Genomic DNA, 16,631 nt, shown 5'->3' with positions numbered 1-16,631 from the left:
CGAGTACTAAGTCTTGCGAACGTGGGGAAGAATATAAGACATGAAATATAAAGATAAAATATAAAAAAGAAAGATATGGAGGTCTAGCGCCTACCGGACGGCAGCTTATTCCGAAGAGGACAGCCACGCTCAGCCACTGGATATTGGAGAGAGAAAATGGAACTTTGATCCTTGAACCTTCTACAGCTGAAAATGGAACCCCTCGCTGTGCCGCACCGCCTCATATGCAGGCACGGGTTTCTATCTCCTTAGGTACAATATCTTACCTAATGTAACTGTAACCTTAGCTGCCTTAAGTAGGGGCGACATGTAGGTAAGCACCCCCTAAGCAACCCCTAAGCTGATTTCAAAATGATTGCAAATCTCTCTTAACTGCAACTTCGCCAATTGTTAACTATAGCATTTTAAATACCCTCACATCATACATCAGCTTTGCCGGTTGCTTGCTTACCTGACTGACCATCATAAAGTTTTATCAACCCCGGTCCATTCGCGCGCCATTCATATTAAACCCGTAATCTAATTGAGATGTATTGACATATCATATTTCTAATTACCATGTCGCCGACCGTCTATGTTTGTCTATTCCTACTAAGATGAATCTAGTAGCAACGGCACCAATAGCATCAATAACACCAACAACAACAGCAGCGGCATTAGTAGCGGCCATGTCTCGTGTTCAACATAGATCGCATCATCCATAATGAACACGTCTAACCATTCCAGTGAGACCAATAAGGGTCGCGATATCTTTCTTCTTCCGCCATCAGATCCCGAACTAATCTCAAAAATCCCAAGAATTCTCCCTCATGAACGCGTTTTCCCTATCCAGATAGGAACCGAACTATTCAAACTTTCTGGAGCCTCTCTTTCTTCTGATGGTGCGTGAGAAAACAGCCCTTACCCTCAATTCTTATATAGGCGCATGATGTCAGCCATACTCTCTTAACACCTGCAGCCATTCCTGTCGGAAGAGCGAATCTCGTTTCTAGCTCATACGGTGGACGCATCACTCTTAAGAAGACTTTGCTGACTCGATCATCCAGCTCCGTCTTATTTCTCACGGTATTTTCAGTGTCAAATTGCGAGAGCTGAAGAAGCCGGAGAAGATATATCAACGGCAATACGGACCCTTTATATAGATCGGGATCCCGTTACTTTTAGAGATATTTCTCTTCATTTACAGGGCTATCATGTCACCCCGCGTGACGGGACGCACTTCGTGCGTCTCTTCGCCGACGCTCAATTCTACACCCTACCCAAGTTAATGTCGCGGCTTTATGAAGAGTCTATCTTCATTTCTATAGGCCATCGCGAATTTCAGATTCCGCGCGACATATTTAGCGGTCCCGGAAATTCGCCTAATTTCTTTTCTTTGGGCTTTGGTGTCTTCTTTTCGACGCGCGAGGAGGTATTTCCCGGGTTAGATAAGGAACATCTGATCCGCCCGCCTTCTATTATGCCACCTTGTGTACCGAATCGGTCTGCTGATATCTTTTATGAGCTGCTACACTTGTTGCGCGGATACCCCGTACACATACGCGACGAGGAACATCGCACCTCATTACTGCGCGATTGTCGTTATTTCAACTTCAAGGGCCTGGAACAGAAGTTGATCCCGCATCAGATAAGCTATAATCTGGCTCGGCGACGGCACGAAATTACTCTTAGACTTGAAGATATTCTGAAATCAGGCATCTCGATTGCTAGCGATGTTACCACACCAAGTGGTACCGGTGAATCCGTGTCAGGGTGGGTTAATTACATGCGACCGTATGAAGATGATAAACAGCATGAACTCATCCTTGAGATTGGAGGCGAGAATACAAAGTTGCATCTGAACGTCATGCGAGCAGAGTTCTTCGGTCAAATCAAAGTTCGTGTGGCAAGGCTCTTCGAGGTAATCGCTACAAAACTTAACCTTCCACCAACAACCCAGCCATTGGGACTATTGATGGCATCAGGCGGGGCTAGCAGCCAGCCAGCAACACCGGGAAATACCCCGTTGAGTGAGGATCTCGTTCGAGTAGTAATCGAACCCGATTCGCATATTATCCTCGACGGTAAAACATATAACTTTACAGAAAACGACGAAATGGCTACTGCCATGTCAACTTCATCGTCAATGGGCCACGGCGGCGGGCAAGACTCGCCGCTTTCTAGTATAGGTGGATATTTCGGTCCCGCAAGGAAAAGGAGGCGGATAGACTTCTCAAGCCACACAGGAGATGAGTGGGTAGTCCGCACGGGACAGTGGAGGCTCCGGATACAAGGCTCGAGAAACGGAAAGAGCGCGGTCGAGTGTGTGCTTGTGGCCGTCAAGATCGATGCTTACAGCACCGAGCAAGCGAGAAACGCCCAGCGAGGGTTTTTAAGGGGTTAACGATGCGACGATCCTGAATATTATTGCATGTTACGGTGGATCGATCTTTGTTTACCGGATCTGTGCTGTACTAACTGCTATTATGTTTACCCATGTATCTATATGATGAATATTGTAGAGGTATTGCTTCTATATTATTATTAGCAACTTGTTCAGTTTTAACAATCATTATGCGGAAGGCTATGAGTAAAAAGATCTAAGTTGGAAGGCTGAGCGTAGGTAGTGAGTGATTAATGCCCGAGTGACTACCCTTTCTAAATCCATAGTGCTATCCGTCTGATATCTGAGCTAGCATATTGTCAGATATTACTATCTGTCCGATATATAAAACATAATAGAATAAAATCTATTACCAAATAACCTTTTAGTGGTATAGCGGTTTGTTTAACAATTAAGAGTCTCATTCGCTTAAGGCCATTGAGTAATTATTTTAAGTTGATCCACCATACATTATCAAGCCAATTCGATAAATTCAAGACACTACCCCAGGGTAATACACCATGAGTACCACAACGGATACCAGTACGGTAAAGCTCCTAAGCCCCGATAACTGGGAATACTGGGAGACAGCCTTTAAGGCAAAGACAGTAAGTGCCAATATTTGGCATAAGATTTGCCCCGGAGGCGACATTCCTATCGAAAACCGTCAGAATCAGTGGTTACTTAAACCCATCAAACCTATCCTGTCAAACTATTCCAAACCAAGAAATGCCCAGGATAGACAAAACGACATACAAACGGCATCAGACTTGACCCAAGCCCAGCAAAGCAGCTTTACACTGGACTTTAATATATATAAAGAAAATATGAAGGATTACGATACTGAACGAACCTCCATTGAGAAAATGAAGTCCTGGATCCAGTAAACCGTATCTCCTCACTATTTCCAGGCGGCCTGCTATCCCACAATTATTAAATTTAAGGGGGGTTTATAGTGTAGACAGGCATGCGAAGATTAATATCTTGGGCTTGAGATTAGGTTAGGTAGCCGTATATGTACCCAGGCAGGTAGGCATTTATTGTGCTTGGGAACAAAGATGATGGAGAACTTTAGTCCGCCTAGATTAGGTAGTTATCGATAGATGTATCCAGACGAGTCCGAAACGATGAAAGGGTGAAATACTTGTCGTTGCGGGCCGAACACACCTGTTGCGCCACTTATTTGTTATAGTCCCCACGGAAAGTTTTAGACCGGTAGGCACAGGAGCCAGCACCACGGAGACAGGAGTCACTGTCTAGCAAAGGATAGCAGGATAGGCCACACGTCGTAAGGAGGTTTGGGGTGCCAGGCTTGGATACTATTCGGATCCATGACTGTCCTGGACCCCTGGCTAGTGCCCTTGTCCGACTGGATGGTCCCTTGGCCCCGGGACCGCGATAGTTTAGATTAGTTTAGAGTAGTTTAGAGTAGTGTAGTGTAGGACTCGCATGTGGGAGTTACTGTTAGGTCCGCGGTCGTAGTTTATGTAGGTTGCGAGTATAGGCGGTAGGCTATAGGGAGAGCAGTATCAGCGAAGTGATACCTAACTGCGAGCCGCTGCTCCCGAACTGTTTCGGACCGGTCGCACTCTTGAGCCCTCGGCTGGCCTTTCCGCGATTAGTTTAGTTATAGCGTTGACGCTCTTTTGTCGTGTATATAGGTGTAGAAGCGTCGTTCCGCCCCGTCAGCGTAGAAGGGAGAGTCGAAAGGCAGATGAGGGCATGTAAGAGGGGATGTATTAGTTAAACCCGATCGATACAAATAGGTATGTATCCCGACCGGTATAGTTAGGTTAGGTAGATGGACCATCACCAGTAAGGCCCCAGTACTGTGCTTCTTTAACGGCCACAATATAAGGTTTATTTCTGCTTTTAATGGCGGTCTGCCTGCAGAAATAGCTATTTGTGCGTCTTTAACGGTCACAACATAAGGACTCGTGATACTACATTACCATTGTAATGCGTATCCGATCAGTCGCATAATCTTGTGATCTAAAGAACCACAGGATAGACACAATACGCTACCACTGTAGAGACAACACCCCTATCTCGTCGGTGTGGGATATATTAGGCGACAGATAGATATTAGAGATAGACTGGATAAAAGAGTGTTGCGGGATCTAACTAATAATATCGAACAAGATCCTAGCGGTTGCGTCCGAGGAATTTGTGCAAGATGTACATGTAACCATGCACATACACGTATTATTCAGATATTCAGAAATATCTTGAGTGTTTGTAACCATAGTGATGATGAGATTAGTTGGGGTTAATTTCGAAGACTAGTCCAGATGGAGGGATAGTTCTCTGAGATGCCGCCTTGTATACCGAGCAGAGTGTATGCCGAGCAGAAGCAGGGATCGCAGCATCGTCGTGTGTAGTTACTTATAATCGCCGAGGATAGTATAGGCGTAGATATTCTAGTGCGTGTGGAGAGAGCGGCGATGTTGTATTTGAGGTAGTTAACATTAAAGATGCGTGGGTGATCGGCATATGGTACTTCGGTATGCTCGATCAATTAGGATCGAAACATGGAAAAGGTGAGATGGGGATGAAGCCATGCCGGTTCGGAGGGTAGAAAGGAATGCAAATAGCTATGACCACCCAAATCCCCAAAAACCTCGAGCGTCATTTTCCATTGCCGTTCATGACGAGAACGGCCGGGTCGGCGGTGTAGACTAATGGTATGGATAAGAATAGCGAGTGTAAGAAACCAGCACCTTCGAGGTAGGGAAAGGCATGCCCACTGGAAAGTTTGCCAGTGATAGTGTAGTAGCATAGGAAATTGTGAACAATGAAGAGAATAATCTCGTAACAGATAGATGTAGTCAGCAAAGGACCGGAACTAAAGGCCCGTCTGATATAAGTAAAGTAGATAGAGTAGCATAGTAGACTTAATCAAGTAACTCAATTGCTCTCAGAAATAATATAAAAAGAATAGTTATCATAATGTGTAGGTAGTTTCGATATATATAGGTTATGCAGGTAGGTATGTATATATTGCTGGCGAAACCCTCTTGTATGACTGGTAGAAGTATGTGTAAAAAAGGATATATAAGGTGTATTTAAGGTAGAGACTTGATATCAAAGGCCCGTCTGGTATAAGTAAGATAGATAAAGTAGCATAGGTAGGCTGAACCAATCAACTCAATTGCTCTCAGATTCTGATCAACTAAGTCTGCTCTCATATATTAAGATAGGATAGGATAGTAAACTTCAATAATAGTATAGATTGTTAGATGACATAGCAAATAAAAGATGAGGAAGGGAATGACTTTATATTATTCCGCCCTATAGAGATGCTGAGAAGGCTTCAAGGAGAAGCTTGCTACCTGGTAGGTAGCTACCACATACCTGCCTATTCTAAGAACCTTGATGTCTATACAAACACTTCAATCGCTGATGAGGTTCTTTGAACGGCTTATACCTAGGGTTCCATGGGGAGAAAGGGGAACGGCATTGGGTATTCTTGCAGCTGCGGCAGCGACTTGTGCCAGCAAACTACGTGACAGCCGGATGGAAAGGAGACTTTGGGATAGACGGTATGAGTTGTTAGACATTATGCATATTGAGCCTTACGGGCGTCTACCTTAACATAATGCTGGTTTCCGTGTCTGGTAATCGGGAAATAGAAGCCTAACCTCAATATCTGCATGTAAGAGGTGATTATTCATGATGGTTATCGGGCTGGCATGATATTGCCTTGTGTTGGCTCGTAATAGAAATAGTTACCTCATAGCATAGAGCTTTTCTAATAGACTCATACTCTTACATAAGTACACTTCTCCAGTGACCTCGATGAAAGGAATTATGTCTTATGGTCTCGCCCTACCCAAAACTATAGTGATAGAGAGCGTGTGCCTAACTCCATGGCGGCAGCGGCATACTGCAGACCGGCCGATGCTAAATATCTAGGACTAAGCAGCCGCAGCGTTTTCCGCGTCCTATAACCTGTGCATATCCGCTACACTGCGAGAGAGGAACGGCCAATCGGTAGGTTGCCGAACATGCTATATATTAGTGGAGACTATCTAGACGCTTGTCAATCGTGCTGGCGAGTTAGAAATCTGTATTCTACGTTTGCACGGCTGGCAGATAGATATTGGTCTTCGCTCCCCTGAGGCGGCAAGATCCCGTATGTAGATGTTGCTTGATTCAACCCCCACTCTGGTCTTTGGATGCCGGCATATGCCGTAGGTATAATTAGTACCCGATCCCTACGGCATTTCGTGCTAGGTATGTCTGAAACATGCAGTCTTAGCAAATTCAATCATGAGTTTAGTTGATGTCGTTGAACGGGAAGCATACGATTGGCTGAGCAGCGCATATCTCAACTTGAGCGTGTGGAGTCTGGGCCGAGTTGCAAGGGTCCTTTTCTCACATAGATGTCTTATACCTACCTAAGGTACCTAATGTATGAACGAGTCTGTGAACTTTCTTATTCCTTCTAACTACATACGGGAGAATCCGCGAGAAGGCTTGTGATTGTCGGGCAGCTGCGTGGGCTTCTGAGTCTTAAGACCTCGTACTCCGGGGCATTTTTCGTGTGTTTAACCATTCTCTCGGTAGCGCCGTTTGACTATGAAGAAAGCTCTGGTAGATCTAGATCGTGGGGGTCTGTTTCAAACCCGGCACGTACATGCAATGAGGTAGGATGTTTGAGACATTTCTTCCGTTTATGTTGTAGGAACGAATGATCATGGCCATGGTCATGAAGGGGAGAGAGTTTGCTAGCTGATCTGATATCGTCTACATAGGCGGAGAGGCACAATTGATTGGTAGAAAAGGTAAACTACATGTCGAATTTGGCTCACCTCCACTTATCACGGCTCGCCAGGAAGGATTCCGTGCAACGGTCCGCGCTATAGTATGCATGTTTGAGGCACTTCGTTTGCCAATCATACATAGACTCAAAGTGTTATACCCATTAATTCCGAAGTGGTTCGGAGAGACAACTTACCTATAGGTAGATGATGGTACATACCTAGTTCCAGTTCCGTTTGTGTGATCGTCACAACTCCCGAAATATCTTGCTTGTAGGGCTACATATGTAGTAGGAGAGCTTGGGAAAGCCAGTTTCACCGACGAAAATCAGTCAACGCCGTGGGGCAATCCAATGGTGCTCCGCCGTTGGGATTTACACTAGGTAGGTATTGATTTATTCCGATCCCCACACGTCCTACGACCTGTCAAGCTTGTTTGAATTCTCGGGTCATAGATCTCTGGTTGCGCGACGGTGTCGGCTGATTTTCCATGCCATCGTGGTGCCAATGTTAGTGTGCGACGTCATGTCTATGTACTCTGTTTGAGCATTCAACGCATATACATAGCAATGCTATGGTATGGCGTGCTGCTGTGTTCCCCGAAGGACTCGGCTATCTGCTGGAAGGACTAGATCATGACCCGGGTAGGTGGATGGATCTTTTGGAGATATGAATAATGATGCGTAGGCTGGTAGGTGATGTACGCCTGTCTGCAGTTGAGGCTTGCTCTAGCTCACATATGAGCTTGGTCAAGCAAACATTATTATGTTTGACTAAGAAGTCCAGACCGCATCCAAGAGGAATTGCTCCGAGGTTATGATTCTATTCAACATCTCGACGCTTGAGCAGCAGGGAGGACCCTGCCAAGCTCGCCTCGTTTTGGTCGCACCGGGTTCTAACCTTTAGCTGTCTCGGGTAGGCCCCGCGGCTTAGGTTGAAGAGTCTACATACATAGTAGAGCAAATTCATAGGGACATCAGCGTCAAAATGTCGTTTGCTTGTTAGTAAACATGCGACATCGGATATCTCATAGGCTACCTAACTCAGTCCTTAGATGTTAGCTCCGGGGAATGAAGATTCACCGCACATCTCTACCCAAAGGTGATGGATCTTAGGTAGAGAGTAACCTCGTGGGGGGTGATTGTGAAGGTGGGATTTGGCAGGGGGGGTTAAGAGTCGGGCTTTGATACATAGCATAAGAGTGCAATTTTGTAGTATCCCAAGTGGGACAGTTCTCGCGACCCAGCTCGTCACTGTCGTAACGTACAAGATTAAGGGCTTGAAGAATCGACGCAGACTGACAGAAACGGCAACTATTTCGTGAAGCGCAGACCGACTGTTGCGAATGCTTCTTATTTCTTGGTAATTATTGCAGTAGATTCCTGTATTCCTAGGTTTCTAGCATATTTGAGGCTTAAGACAGCTGCACTATAGGAGACTCGTGATCTTGTGGAAAGGGAGGGGCCTTTGACTTTCCGTTTTCCCCTCTTCTGTGTGCCATCTCAGGACAGTTTCGGCGATAGGACATCATGTTGACCTACATAGTATTGTACCCTCACGCTTGAGTTAGGTCGAATTTAGGGTCCAAGCGCCGCGACGGGCCTTGTCGATATGACAGGCTGACAGGTTCGAGACCAGCGGGTTGATCTTCTACGCCTATTACTTGATAAGTAAGGTCGGGAGTTGTCCAGCACGTGGAAGGATTTCCCCACGGTAGATGGTATATACGCTTTGCCATCTCTGGGTCCTCGTGGATTCGAGCTGAACCAAGTAAGCCAAGGCAAGCCTAAAAGGACGGACACCACTGCGTAAAATTTCGCGAGAGCGACACTATTCCTGCGGACGCACGTCGGTGGCAAGGAGAATTGGTTGCATATCTCTAGTTGCTCTACCGATGAGGATTATTCCTTTAATCCTGCGTCTCTATCATTCCCTCTACCTAGTCTACTGCGTGTGTCTAAAACGGGGTCGAATCAGATTCATTTTAGCTCTTTAGTGCTCACTGGGACGAGGCGCAAAGCCAGCTACGATGATGTATGTGGCTGATAACCAGCTGAGTTCCCTCCATGCCTTTTGTATCTCTTACTGTACAGTATCAGTGTATGTAATAGGGTTACCTAGGTATGTTCTATAGATGGGATCGAGCAATGCGATGGTAGAGATCGAACCACATTGCGTTGGAATAGTAGTATGCTGTTTGATAGCCAATGGTTAGGCATCTCGGTAGTTTATCACGAATCACGGATCTGGGGTGAAGCCTTTGCCCCTGGTGATCCTGAAGCTTTCAAGCCCATAGGTCCGTTATGACATTACGAGCCTAACCTGTTCCTGACCCGTTCCTGGCGCAATTAATCAAGATGTACGGCATCATGCCGAATACTTGGATCGGTGGCCCAATTATACACACATAGGTTGCATAGGTGATCCGCATTCCTTGTCTTGGATATCCAGTGAGCATAGGTAGTATAACTTCAAACCAATGCAGTTATATATATGGTATGTTGATGGTCTCGTCGCATTAAGCTATGAGATGTTCGTGGTAATAGAATATCCAGACACGCGATGCATCTTTCGAGATCGTCGGCGTGGGTTGGATCGAAGGCATTGACTCTGTCGCATCTACATTGAAGAGGTCATGGCGAGTCTGCTCTGTTGACTTGCATGAAATGTCCAAGCAATATTCACACTAGAGCGATGGAAATGATGTCAATCTCCCCATAAAGGGTTAGATACTTGGACTTCTAGGCAATGTCTACACTACCCATGTAGTGCAGTTCCCCGCGGTATCGTCTCCTTTTTCTACATCATTAAGTTTGAGTTTGTACTGCCAACCCAAACGTCATAAGAGAGCGAGACAGAAATAAGAATATGTACATAGGATGGATGGTCTAGACTAATATCAGCCTATCTTTACTGGACTCGGTTTTGCCCGACTGTGGGACTACATCATAAGCGTAGTGTAGAAGGAGTTTAAAAAAGAGATCAGACGGATGGACCAATACAAGCGAAAGGCAACGTGCTGGATCATCATTATCCTGCATGACCCCGACTTGCAGCACTCTTGACAATGGATATTTCTTACAGAATCGGTGCCGAGTACAGGATATGCCACTCGGATATAATTGTATAATGCAGAGGAAAATGTGACATTACTGAGCTAGGATGAAGTTATTTTCTTTTTATCTTTTTTCTCAAGTAGATAGTTGATAGTTGACAGATGTGAATACGAAAGATGGTAAACAGACACATCATCTGGTATGTGATGAGATTTGATTAATAGATGACGCTAATAAGTTTCGCCGAGTCTGGCGGAAAGAACTCCGTCTCTCGAGTCTTTTCCTTCTCGGTCTATTTTTTTTCTTCTTCTTATTAGACTGGAAGTGTCCATGCTACGCACCTGTAAGTTTCTTATTACAGGGGTTAACAGACTAGCCACAGAGGTAAATTACAGTTGACCCGTGCGTGATAATTGGACGAATGGGACCATCTTTTAAGGCAATCCCCCTGTACTTACTTCCCTGCTTTAGAGCCCTGAAGCCAGTGCACTTGCCTGCACTTGCCCTGCACTTGCCTTCATTTTTGCAGGTATTATCTGCAGGCATTTAGTTGCATTTTAGGTGCAGTCATAATTGCTTAAACCAATCAAAGTTGGAGCGACCGGCGCGCATCAAGCAATCGGTTGCCAAACCTTGCAAGATAGGAAAGCCCCAAATGTCCCAATCTGTGTCCCTGTGTCCCAAAGATACTTCTGCCATCCGGGCCCCGGTAAACTCTCCTTCATTCACCACTCAACTGTCACGCCGTTGTCCAACCGGGCCACACCCAATTGACTACCGTCGCATTCACGGCTCACAAAGGGGGACGGTATTGGGGCGTCGCGACATTTGGGTATTGGGCCATTGGCGACTGGCGTGCTCGTCAAACACTTTACGAAGCTCTACACAAGAGAAATACGCCTAAATGATGGTTGGAGCATGTGTGCGAAGCACCTCCTAACAGCTTACGGCACCCAGCTTCCAGTCAACTCGAAACAATCACATTTGTCAGCCTTCAATGCATCCACCTGTCGTTGTTGGATTTAGCAGGCATAGATCTGCTGCGCAGTAGAAAGAAATGGAGGTGGACCGTCAGGGTTTGCGCCTGCCGTTGCAGACGCGATCGAATCTTAGCCTCTTCAAATCCTCGCAGGCCGACTCTTCGAAGACCCAGAAATTACCCAAGGCCACAACTAGAGATTCAAAATTTAGAAAGTCACCGCTGGGTGGTCGAAGTGGCAAGATTGGAGGATCTAAAGTGCGCATACCTGGTATAACTAGTTCGAAACCTCTGGTACCGGCAGGCGAGAGGAGGTCTGGAGGCCATGATGGGAATAAAGCGAAACGGGATACCGATGGCGACAAGTGGAATATAACCCCCGATGGAGGTTCAGCTGGTCGGGAGGGAAGACATTTTACTGTGGCCAACGTAGGTAATGGCGGCAAAATATTTTTAAGGTAGGAGTAGCTCAAATGTGTAAGCGCGATCATGCTGTACTGATTACGGAAATTGGAATAGGCCTACCATACGACCAGCAAACCAAAGATACCCGCAACCCAACTTCGTATTCCCGGCCACGTCGCCAAGTACCACAAATTTAGATCCTTTACTTCAGACGAAAAAAGTACCCGAGGAAAATAGCGAGCTGCTTAGTAGCCAATGGACTCCTACACCTTTGTCTGGTTCTCCATCGCCTGGAGTTGTAAGGAAGAAGACTTATTTCGACTTGAAGGCACCGAAGAATCGAAGCCGGCGTGCTATGTCTGATTCGACAATTCATGCCCCGAGCATAGCACAGGAGGGCGAAGCGGGGGTTTTCAAGGTAATCATATCGAAACCACAGGATGGGTCGAGATCGAAAACCGCCGAAGATTTAGGTCGAGATCAGGGTTCGCTTCTACAAGTTTCTATTCCCTCGTGGAAGTTAGGTACGCCGAGATTTACGTTGAGAGGAACGCCTCTAATTCGAGGCTCGTCTTACGCACCGACTGAGGACTTCCGTTCGAGCAATGCGTCATTCTTTCGACCATCAGTGCGTGATCTAAATTCGCTCCATCCTGATTCCATAGAGAGCATAAGGCAAAGGGCGAGTTCTACGCCACACCTTCAACTACCATCGCCAGGTTTACTTAGTCCTGCCACCATCACCGCACCGCGATATCCTCACCCTCCGGTGCGGTCGACGTATCTTTCCACACACTTTGTCATCGAACCCTCCATGTTTGACTCACTTACTTTTAAACCAGCTTGCGATGATCGTTCGATTGTTCGCTATTCGTCTACTACAGGCGCCGTAACGGCTGCCACGCCTCCACGTCTGGTCGCTGAAATCACATCTCCTAGTTTCCTTGACTATGAACTAATATCAGACTTCTTCCTCACTTTCCGTGCGTTTATCGAGACGAAGGATCTGCTCCGGATGTTGGTTTCTAGACTTCGATGGGCCGTGTCCCGAGACGACGAGACGGGAATGATAGTTAGAGTGAGAACTTTTGTTGCTATGAGGCACTGGATCTTGAACTACTTTGTCGATGACTTTGTTGTGGATTATCATCTTCGCGTAATGTTCTGCAACCTCATAAACGACTTCGTCGAAGAACTTTCTCGGGATGAGAAGGGACGGAAAGTCCAGTTGAAGATCCTTGCGGAGCTAAAGAAATGCTGGAGACGCGTATGCACGCAATTCTGGGATGGTCCAGAATTTGATTCGTCATTGGGCCCTGATATCCCTATCGCGCCGGGTGGAATCGCTGGTCATCGAGATCCTAGCTTGGACCCTAGCTTCTGGGAAACTGACTCCGAGGATCCGCCTCAGATATACGATCTCTCTCTTCCGGAGAATGATCCACACTCCGAAAACAGCTTCTACGCAGATGTATCTAAGGCAGGCCATATCGACTCAATCCTACTCGGTGGAGTACGTCCGGATACACCAGAAGAGGAACGGCCTGCTGAATTACAAAGGAGACAGACGTCACCGATTAGTATTGCAAGCCTCGACGTAGTCTCCTGTTCATTCCCAACTAAGGCATTTCGGATGGCCGACCCGAATTCAAGTTCTACCCTCGCTGCCCACCCTGTCGATCCTAGCTCAATTTATACCAATGCGGATCCTGTTGCCCCTACTCCACGTGCTCTGACAGGAAAGCGTGTTAGGCCCCATACGTCTCATAGGCGCAACAACAGCCTTACAGATTCACTCCGAGAGCACGGCTCAGTTACCGAAAAGGTTGTTTACAAGAACGCGGAATTCCTGCTTACTCTACCATATGCTGGTAGCCTTGTCCGAGGAAATGTCTTGCCTCCCACGCAAGCTTTCGTCGATGTGGATCCCCCGAGTCCATGGGGAACAGCACGCCAAACTACCGTCTTCCAACCTCACCCGACTGAAGGGTCAAAGGCAAAAGGCTCTGGTTCGGCGATGTCAGCCCAAGGAATGAGGAAATTAATTGGCGGTGTGCGGAGAGCGTTGAGTATGAGGGGCCAGGGAGTTTTACCAACTCACGGAAATCTCATCGATATCGCACCTATCGGACCTCGGGGTGCTACAACCAATAGGATTCCGGGAACAGCAGTTGTACCACAGGCACGATCGCCACGTCCGAATGGCCCTCGTGCGCCTATGCGTATTGATGTCCTTGGCGCTACAATTGCTGAAGACTTCAAGAAAGCTGTGCGGGAGGATGCCATTGTCGAAGAAGTAACCGATGATGGCCATGTCGGCAACGCTAGTGATCCTATCGAATATTCGCCGGCTCATCTAGACTCTTCATTTGAGCTCAAGCGTACGAGCGACGGTGCAATTACAGCAGGAAGCAAATCTATAGTTATTGTAGATGGAACGTTACCTGAGGATTATCCACCTATGACTGGCGGCTTGACAACCTTGAACCCTTCTGTTGAAGCCTTTGCAGAGAGCATGATGAGAGCCGGTGGTGCTGATCTGACACCACCAACTACGCCGCCTGGGCATGCGGTGCATGGTGGTACTCCGAGAAGGTCTTCCTACCTCCTAGGGCAGCATGCTTTTCAGTCTTCAGCTTCCACCAGTCCCCTGCCCCCATTCGTCCCAGATATGGACACACTAGGCCAGGGACGTTTTTCTGAGGATGCCAATACCAATACCAATACTCGTGCGTCAGTCAAGTTCGTTGCACGGTCATCCGGCGGACCCCCATTGAGCTACGTAAATCGGCATCGGCGCCAACAATCAAGCCGAAGCTATCGATCAAGAGGATCCATTGCTCATCGACGATGGGCGTCTTTTCAGAGTGGCATCGCAGCGCAGTCTACGATCAGGAGTTTCGACGCTACATCGTACTCGGAAGGCTCAGTAGCATCTGAAGTTATGCCCCCGCCACTAAGAGTTCTCCGGAGACGGCCAGGTGGTGACCTCAGAGGCGTAACTAACGTCCACGATCTGGATGCTCCCCTTCATAGGTCGCGGTCAGTAGGCTCATTGACAACTTATTCGGAATCCATTAGGAGTTCTTACCTACGTAGCCCTATCGGGGACTCGAGCGGATATGTTGATGTTGTTAGTAGCGACTTTTCACAAAAGCGAGGAGAGGTCTTCTCCTTAGGAGCTATGGCAGAACAGTCCACAAAGCAACCAGTATCTCTAATTACTACACACTCATCGAAACCGATTATGCGACCCTCATTCGAGGCGGAAGCCCAAAAGCTCGCGCAAATCCCTGATGATGTGGATGATGATGGAGGAGTTGAATCAGCACTTCTAAAACTCGAGGGAAAATACGAGAGAAAAATCGCCAAGCTCTCGATGGAACCATCGAGGTTGCCTCCTGGTAACCTTAAGGAACTCAAAGAAAGATCCCTTAGCACTCCCGAGGTAGAATACGTCCAAGAAGAGAAGCGAAAGCATCGTCAACAACATATTGGTGAGGAAGAAAACGCCGTCGTGTCGCCTTTGGAGGAGAATTTTGATATCCCATCCAATGGGCAATCAACACTTTCTCGAGCCTCCGAGGTAATTTCGTTTCTGTCGGAAGATTCGAGAGAGACTTATAACTCGATCCCGCTACTTGATCGTGGATTAACAGATGACGGGCGTAGCAAAACGGCTACTCGTGAGTGGACAAATCACTCAATATTAATAGGCCCTGACACTCCGCAAGGAGAAGAAGAGGGATCAATAGCTGTCTCCTCGCAGCATCCATCCTATGAGTTTGTACAGAAAACGGAAAGCATTAATAAAATCAAGCCGGGAGCAACTGCCCCCGAAGATCCCTCGTTCCTGGACGCGGATAGCGACAATGACTCGGATCTGTCATCTGAAATGTCGGGTGAGATGCCTGATACGGAAGATTACATTTTTGGAGAACCACATTCACCCAAGAGACCTAGTCCTATAAATACCGGACCGTCTCCTGATACGGAGGGTGGAGTTACTTTTACGTCGAGAGACAAGCCCCCATCTCCTCCCATGACACTCACACATGGCTCTCGGGGGTCGTCGGATGTAGAGCAAGTCCCACAACTTCACGAGCATCAGCTGTGGGCTCAGAAACCATTACCGCCTACCCCTGATACCACACCTACCACTGCAATGTACCGCCACGGTTCCGAATCGCCCAAGGATCCAACCGGCACCGAAGAGGCGCTTCGTAACGCGCCTAGGTTATCTAACGAGGGGAAGCAAAAGAACACAGCACATCTGCCCTTTATCCTCGCCTTCGACTCTGAAATTCTCGCCCAGCAGTTTACCTTAATCGAGAAGGACGCATTGAACGAAGTCGATTGGAGAGAGTTAATTGACATGCGCTGGAAAAACTCTAACAATGACTCGCGGTCATGGGTTGACTTTCTTCGGAACACAGATGCCCATGGTGTTGAAGTTGTCGTTGCGCGGTTTAATATCATGGTCAAGTGGGTAGTCTCGGAAATCGTACTGACCCAAAATGTGGAAGAGAGAGCCCGTTGTATCATCAAGTTTCTTCATATCGCTGCTCATTGTAGGAAGTATCGCAACTTTGCTACAATGAGCCAGATTACTATCGCATTGACATCGAATGAAGTGGCAAGGCTCGCCAGGACTTGGGCTATGGTTCCACCTACTGATCTAAAGACTATGAGAGACCTGGAGACGCTGGTTTCGCCAACAAGAAACTTCTACAATATACGAGCAGAGATGGAGGGTCCTGGCGATTCTGCCGATATGGGATGCATTCCTTTCGTTGGCATCTATATCCACGACTTGCTTTATAACTCACAACGGCCATCCGAGATTGCCAGCTCGCCGACTACAGCGCCTCTGGTCAATTTTGAGCGCTGTCGTATCGCTGCTTCGGTGGTGAAAACGTTACTTCGTCTACTTGAAGCTAGCACTCATTACCAGTTTCAGCCCATCGAGGGTATTACCGAGCGATGTCTCTGGATGAGCGCTCTGAGTGACGAGGACATCAGAAAGCATTCAGCGAGCCTCGAATAGACAAAGCAGTGCTGTCTAC

The 16,631-nt window shown here is 47.2% G+C and overlaps 3 protein-coding genes across 3 annotated transcripts; all 3 read left to right on the top strand.

Moving 5' to 3' along the window:
- Positions 1–367: 367 nt before the first annotated feature.
- Positions 368–2,545, top strand: F5Y00DRAFT_243611 (uncharacterized protein). Its single transcript, XM_048008706.1, has 3 exons — positions 368–530; positions 607–881; positions 1,047–2,545. Exons 2-3 carry the CDS (start codon positions 704–706, stop codon positions 2,381–2,383), a joined length of 1,515 nt encoding a protein of 504 aa, XP_047862555.1. The 5' UTR covers positions 368–530; positions 607–703; the 3' UTR covers positions 2,384–2,545.
- Positions 2,546–2,883: 338 nt separating this feature from the next.
- F5Y00DRAFT_264437 (uncharacterized protein) lies at positions 2,884–3,249 on the top strand (the record flags this gene model as incomplete). Its single annotated transcript, XM_048011660.1, has 1 exon — positions 2,884–3,249. The coding sequence occupies one exon, from the start codon at positions 2,884–2,886 to the stop codon at positions 3,247–3,249; it is 366 nt and encodes a 121-aa protein (XP_047862554.1).
- Positions 3,250–11,238: 7,989 nt separating this feature from the next.
- Positions 11,239–16,612, top strand: F5Y00DRAFT_264436 (ras GEF; the record flags this gene model as incomplete). Its single annotated transcript, XM_048011659.1, has 2 exons — positions 11,239–11,618; positions 11,680–16,612. The coding sequence occupies 2 exons, from the start codon at positions 11,239–11,241 to the stop codon at positions 16,610–16,612; spliced, it is 5,313 nt and encodes a 1,770-aa protein (XP_047862553.1).
- Between the last annotated feature and the right edge of the window lie 19 nt (positions 16,613–16,631).

Source organism: Daldinia vernicosa, assembly GCF_022497035.1.
Source record: "Daldinia vernicosa strain CBS 139.73 unplaced genomic scaffold F5Y00scaffold_42, whole genome shotgun sequence".
NCBI lineage: Eukaryota > Fungi > Ascomycota > Sordariomycetes > Xylariales > Hypoxylaceae > Daldinia > Daldinia vernicosa.
The sequence above is the reverse complement of the archived record's forward strand: the minus strand, read 5'-3'. Positions and strand labels throughout refer to the sequence as shown.